This window comes from Atractosteus spatula, chromosome 7, assembly GCF_055471065.1.
Source record: "Atractosteus spatula isolate fAtrSpa1 chromosome 7, fAtrSpa1.hap1, whole genome shotgun sequence".
NCBI lineage: Eukaryota > Metazoa > Chordata > Actinopteri > Semionotiformes > Lepisosteidae > Atractosteus > Atractosteus spatula.
Genome location: NC_142712.1, coordinates 35,053,144 through 35,059,993, shown reverse-complemented (window position 1 = coordinate 35,059,993; position 6,850 = coordinate 35,053,144). Strand labels below are relative to the sequence as shown.

The following is a 6,850-nucleotide window of genomic DNA, read 5'->3' as shown; positions in this document are numbered from 1 at the left end:
TACCTTTTCATCTTCATTTAGATTTTGCAACCCGGCGTAGAAACTCAGAAACCTCTAGCTCTAGTGGAAACCACAAAACTGCATGACCAAGTAACAGAATAAAAGAAAATAAATTACACGAGAACACAAAACCAGACGACACTCCCAATTTCCATCACCTAAATTGGCTTGTTTGTCCCCAGAAGGGTGTCACCCAAATTTCCGTAGAGCGGTCAGGAGCTAAGGACAGCCAAGCTGCGAGCCGCTGAACACAGCATAGTCAAGATAGCTCAGACACTGACCACACCGAGTGCGCGTCGGACACTGCATTAGAGGAGTAAGTATACCTTTAAACCTCTATGTTTACAATAAACCAAGCTAAGTAAAAGCTATAAAGTGCAAAGCTGTTCTCTCTTTTTAAACTTCGAGGGTCATCATTACGTTTTATTTAGCTAGTAAAATCCGAAGTACGTGCTGCGACAAGTGAAATGTAATTTTTAAATCTCGTCACCTGTCGTTCAATGTATTGCCTCCAGGATATTTTACACTGTGTTTTTTTTTGGTAAAGTTGCAAAGTGGAACGACACTATCAAGACGCTAGGGTATTAATTTAATTTTAAAATGAAGTGGTAGGTGTTCCCCATATGCTATTTAGCGTTTGAGATGTATAGTTGACAACAGTGATCTTCAACTGTAAAATGCGTACGTGTAAAATGTGTATATATACTAGGACAGGATTTTGACGATTTATAAAGTACTCTATCCAAGATCTTGGCGCATTACTCGTTCACTTTCTTATATTTATGTATTTTTGATGTGACACTTTACTGAATACTTTTAAAAACAAATAAAGGAGGCGTTCAATTTTCATTAGCAATAAAATGCATGTATAAGCACTTGCTAGTTTCTTGACTGAAAGGGCTCTGTGGAAGAGTGACTGCAAAACACTAACGAGCTACATCCTTTCATGATGTAAACCGAGTTTCTTAGAGATGAACAAGGCAAGATAAAAGCTGATCTCGGTAAACAATAATTAGCTTAATTTCTAAACCGTCTACAGCATTTCCCCTGGAAACCCAGTAGGATATGACCAACATTTAGGCTTCACCGTTAAGATATCCACTGCACGGAAAGGCTGCCGGAGAGAGACAGGGCTGTGCAGGGAAGTTCGTGTGTTTACTGATGGATTTGCGTAGCAAACCAACAGGACTGAAGTACAATGTAGCTGTCCGCTAGGGCAGTAGGTCTCAGAGGGACGTGTGTATTTCGTTAGATAAAGTACTGCTCTCATTTAGGTGGGGGTGACATGGAAAAAACAACATCAGAATCTATTTAAAGGAAACCCCTTAAGGCACGCAATTTTACAAAATATTCTACTTGGGAAAAACAGAAGAGCTCGCGTTTTGTTCTTTCTCTCGTCTTTTTTCTCTGTCATTTCCATCTTACTTGACACTCAAGGTTCGTAGAACCGTCCCACAGCTTTCTCAAACAGGCCCAGTGTAACAAGCATTACAATCTTTTGCACATGGAACATTCGCTTTTATTTTTGTAACGTTTCAAATCAGCAACTAAATAGTAATTGTGCACTTAAATGTGTAGAAATATACCATGTTTAAGTTAGTACTCTGTAGAGGTTGTGTTCAACTTTTCACATAGAGATTCAGTGAAACATGCAATTTGACCAGGGTTGCCCATACGTTTGCATACAATTGTATACAGATAAATACAATTCTCTGTGCATTCAATAGAATGCCTTCCTTTGACTTGTTTTAAAACAGAAATGGGGACTGTTTTCTGTGAGTTTCTGATTCCTAATACCGCTGCTATTGAAAATGGGCTATATCCCTCTAAAGAGGTGAATCTCCAAATGCAGGACTGGAGAGAGTCTGTGCACCACGCCTTTACATCCATCATGCAAATCTTTTTAGCAAGGGGGATCCAGCAATTAATCCTCTTTAGATATTCATACTGTAGGTTTCTCAATAGCTGGTGTTAATTGAAACTGGGCAAGCCCAACCAGTCTCGAGCCTATCCGGAGATTCTGGGGGGGGCATTGTTGGTTTCCGGGCAAACCTGTTTTGCTTCCATTTAGGGATGGCATTCTTTTGAGACACTGGAGTTTGTACCACTTGACTTTCTATGTCAGGTCAGTCTCACTTTGCATCATCTTTTCTCAGCAGAGACGCGGCTCCAGGCCAGAGGCTGGCCAAGGGCTTCTTAAGGAGCGCAGCTCCCTCTTGCATGTGCGGCTTTGGGACATGACTAAGGATTTCAGCTTCTAAACACAAATTCCAGAGAGCTAAATGATCAACAACCAAGGGTTAGAAATGTACATAGAATAACAAGGAAGGATGTAATCAATTTATACATTTTCTAACTGCTTGGTCCACCCTGGAACTCACAACTGGCGACCCATTGAAGCTCAGCAGGTGTGAGCCTGGCCAGTACCTGGATGGGAGACCTCCTGGGAAAAAACTAAGGTTGCTGCTGGAAGAGGTGTAAGTGGGGCCTGCAGGGGGCAGTCACCCTGCAGTCTGTGTGGATCCTAATACTGCAGCATAATGATGGTGATGCTTCACTGTAAAAAGGGTGCAGTTCTTTGGGTGAGATGTAAAACAGTAGTCCTGACTGTCTGTGGTCATTAAAAGTCCCAGGGCGTTTCTTGAAAAGAGTAGGGGTATTACCCTGGTGTCCTGGCCAAATTTCTCCCTGGCCTTTACCAATCATAGCCTCCTAATGATCTCCATCTATGAATCGGCTTCATTGCTTTGTTCTCCTTTCCTGATAGCTGGTGTGCGGAGAGTGTATTGGCGCACATTGGTGGTGGTGGAGGGCTGTCCTCATTACCTGTAAAGCGCTTTGAGCGGAGTGTCCAGAAAAGCACTAACTGTAATGATGATGATTATTGTTGTTGATGTTATCCAACATTCGCTGGGGAGCAAGAACCTATCCCAGTAAACATCAGGACACACCCTGGATGGGAAGCCAGTCCATCACAGGATACAAACAGACACAAACACACACATTCACAACAGGGACAATTTTCCCAGAAACCGGCTGACCTACGACCGGTCCCTGTATTGAAAGAAGCAGTTAGAATGGAGGGATGTTTTTTAAAATACTTTGCTCTGCTTGGTCTTCAAAGGGTTTCACGTAGAAGGGCTCTAGACGTAACGCACTCCCCCATTCCCTTTCAGCTCAGAAGGCTATCCCAGGCTGGCCCGTGAGGGTGGACAAACTGAACTCTGCGCCATGGAGCTGAAGGTCTGGGTGGATAATGTCCAGAGAGTGATCTGTGGAGTCACAGAGAAAACCACCTGCCAGGAAGTGGTGATTGCATTAGCGCAGGCCATGGGTGAGTCACAGTGAAAACACTTTCCCAGGGAGAAGGGAAATAGGGGTGATGGGGGTGGGTACTTTGGGGGTAAATAATTCTAGATTGTTTTGAGCATCAGAATGCACATTTGTAGAAAGTTTAAATTGCTTGAGGACATTTAATAGAGGTATTGTATGCAGAGTGCCTATATGTCACACATGAAGTGCACCTTCCTCACAGGAGTATATATATTTTCATAGTTACCTTTTATTTTCTTCCAGTTTTCAGAATTAAAGAACTCAACCTTTGAGATTCAGACATCCTGTGACTTATGCTGTTGATAAAATGTGGTAGTTTCAGATTTATTAATTAAATCCCATGTACACAGACATAAATTGAGTATGATGAATATAAAATACTTCTTTTTGTTTCCTAGAGAAGTCGATGGGAATCTACCTTAGACACAAGAGACAAATAATGAAGAGTAAATGTGACATTTTTTAATTGGTTTGAAATCACACAAAGTGGAAGTGCATCTGGTCTCCTAACGCTCTTTTCTGGGTCTCCCAGGTCGCCCAGGGCGCTACACTCTCAAGGAGAAATTCAAGGACTTTGAGCGCCATGTCACCCCTGATGAGAAGCTCCTGGAATCCCTGAATAAATATGGCCAGCAGGCGAGAGAGGTGCAGCTCATCTTGAACCACAACGGGCCGTCTGTGACGGGGCACAGGCCCTGCGCTCAGGTCCGAGGCAGCCGGCTGGCCGACCGGAGCCGGCACCGGCAGAGCCTGCCCCCCGTTGCCCGGCTGTGCATCAGGGCAGACCTTAAGCCTGACGCCAAGAAGCCGAAACGCAAGTCACTGACCTTTGTGGAAGAGGCCAGAGAGTGGATCGAGTCCCTGGGCCGAATCAGATTGCACAAGAACAGGGATAAGAACAGGGAAGCTGGAAAACAGGATTCTGTCCTGAGCCAGCAGGAAGAAACGGGCCAAGTGATCCACCTCCTAAAACCAATCAATGGGACGGTTAGAGATGCAACTGCAGGTGATCTGAACTCGGGACCAGAAACAGAAGTGGGGCTTCACAAACTGTTGATCCAGCAGCAAACTGAGCTGCTGGCCCTCCAGACCCAGCTTGGCAATACTGAGGCTGAGATCCACACCTTGGAGGAGGAGGAGGATCAGATGAGACAGGAGGTAGAGAAGCTCGAACATCTGATTGCCTCGAGACAGGCCGACGTGGAGGAGCTGGAGTTCTGGGAGAATGAGCTGACGGCGGAGGAAGTCTACGAGAGGGATCTGCAGGAACAGTTCCTGGAGATGAAACAGAAAGCTGCGGAGTGCAAGGGCAAGGTGGAAGAATATAAAAGCCGGCTTCGGGGGCTGGACTTGGTTGGGGCATCCCAGACCCATTCTGATACCCAGATGTTTGAGCAGCTGGCCCTGACCAGGACAGAAGCCGCTCGACTGGACGCCACTCTCACAGAATCCCAGGAATCCCTGCGGAGAGTTGACAAGGAGCTGCAGGTCAGTGCACCCAGAAGAAGGCAGGTCCTTTCCAGTGACCCAGCAGGCTTGCACTTTCCTTATTGCTTTAGTGAGATAAGCTACAGCACAGGGCAGCACCGGCAGCAGCTAGTTTGGGGCTACAGAGACCGGTCTTCAGGCTCCAGCAGGCCAAGCCACAACACAGCCCAGGGGTCGGAAAGCACTAGGGTTTAAAGGAGAAGTTAACACCCTAATGGTGTCCCCAAAAAGTGACCTGTTATCCCCCCCTTTTTTTTACAGAAGAAACATGAGGAGCTGGAAACTTTGACCTCAGAACTCTGTCCAACTTACCCGAAGAGCTTCAACCGACGGTCGGCGACTCGCTGGTCCTCTTCTTCATGGCATGACAGTACAGGTACCGAGATCTACCAGGTATACCAGGTCTAGGCTTCAGCTGGGATTTTGCACCATTACTCCGAGACGACGCAGATAACTGGCTGTTTCTGTTCTGTTGCCCATAACCGTGGCAGGAGCAACACTGGTAGAATATTGGACACCGAAATGGTCCAAGAGCTGACTCTGCTTATGTCCTGAGTTGATCTGTTCCTTTTTCAGATCGAGTTTCAAAATCACCGGATGGATCCAAAAACTATCCACCTCTTTCGAGAGAAGGCCTCTTCATCTAAACTCAGCAGGGGAGATGTATTTTTGTCCTAAAGGGCAATTCCTGCACCAGGGATAGTCAGACATGTCATAGGGAGTGACTTAAACATTAAGATCTGGGTTGGCAGTGAATTGTAGTGGAGTAAATCGCTATCTTATCTTTATCTTTTAAACCCATTTTAATAGCTTTTTATCATTTTTTTTGCCATTTTTACGAAATCTAGTATCTCAGGTTCAGGGTCTATAGTGGGATTATTGGAATTCCTTGCACTTTCCAGTGTTCTTTAGTGTAAACTTCACTGGTGAAGGGTAATGCTCATTGCCTGCATTGTGGCATGGCTTTTCATCCCATCCCGGATCTTAATTGTTTAGCTTAAATAATTATTTGGAGATCACAGCTGGCTCCCAATTGAAAAACACGTGGGAAAACCTGCTGGAGCTCCTATTCATGTTTGGTTTCTCTGCTACAGTGAAGGAGTGTGCTTGCTTGCAACTGAAATATTGGTTCTCACTCATTGGTCCTGGAGTACAACAGAATTTTCAATAATTACTGGTGAATTACACCAGTAATTCAATTAATGGTGTAAATTTTGTTGCCACGTCTGGTCTGGAGTGTCAGTTCTCTATAAGGCTATTACTTATAATTCCAGCACCATAAGAAAGGAATGGTGCTCCAACAAAACACGTTCAGAACATTTTGTACTTGATGTAAACTAAAAAGATGACAGTGGTGTAATGGTTAACACTACTGCCTTGCAGTGTTAGGGCCCTGGGTTCAATTACAGACCTGGGGTGCTATCTATGTGGAGTTTGCATGTTCTCCCCGTGTTCACATGGGTTTCCTCCCAGTCCGTAGATTTAGGTTAACTGTGTCTGCAAAGGACTGGAGTCTTGTTCAAGGAGTATCCTGCCTTGCACCAGTTTCTTGCCGGGACAAGGTCTGGCTTGTGACCATAAATTGGAAGTAGTGGTTATCAAATGGATGGATGTAAACTAAGAACAGATCTTATTTTGTTATTCAAAAATATCCAATAACCAATGGATGTAACCAATGGATGTTTTTTTTTTTAATGTCAGAATCTCAGAGGTTTTTAAGTTACACAAAATGCCTGTTGTGAAAGTGACTATTTTGTCTGCAGTAATGCAATACAGAAATGTTTCTCTAGTACACATTAAAGGTTTATATATTTAGTAGCGAAATTGAGTGCACTCTTAATTTTGTACATATCAGACATTGCACAGGGGGAAGAGTAATTTTCAATTCTATAATTTGTGGCTTTTTAATCTTAAGAAATGCATATTTCATAAACTTGCCTATTGTTTTGATTTCTCTACCGTCACTTATTTTCCAAACAATTTAAAGTAAATTCACTTCAGTGTTTTTCCTTACACATTTATAAGCATC

At 44.0% G+C, this 6,850-nt stretch overlaps 1 protein-coding gene across 2 annotated transcripts; it reads left to right on the top strand.

Moving 5' to 3' along the window:
- The first annotated feature begins 254 nt into the window (after positions 1–254).
- Positions 255–6,645, top strand: LOC148830843 (ras association domain-containing protein 8-like). Of its 2 annotated transcripts, XM_088920968.1 has the most exons (4): positions 255–316; positions 3,177–3,334; positions 3,866–4,821; positions 5,083–6,645. In XM_088920968.1, the coding sequence occupies exons 2-4, from the start codon at positions 3,232–3,234 to the stop codon at positions 5,227–5,229; spliced, it is 1,206 nt and encodes a 401-aa protein (XP_088777094.1). In that variant the 5' UTR covers positions 255–316; positions 3,177–3,231; the 3' UTR covers positions 5,230–6,645. The 2 variants fall into 2 exon arrangements, with proteins under 2 accessions (XP_088777094.1, XP_088777095.1); XM_088920969.1 differs by lacking the exon at positions 5,083–6,645 and having other exon boundaries at positions 3,866–5,016.
- The last annotated feature ends 205 nt before the right edge of the window (positions 6,646–6,850 follow it).

Excerpts from the sequence above, each read along its gene's own strand:
- LOC148830843 (XM_088920969.1), top strand. The coding sequence starts at position 3,232 with ATGGAGCTGAAGGTCTGGGTGGATAATGTCCAGAGAGTGATCTGTGGA. Across the intron at positions 3,335-3,865 it reads TGCATTAGCGCAGGCCATGG|GTCGCCCAGGGCGCTACACT; the intron begins GTGAGTCACAGT and ends TGGGTCTCCCAG.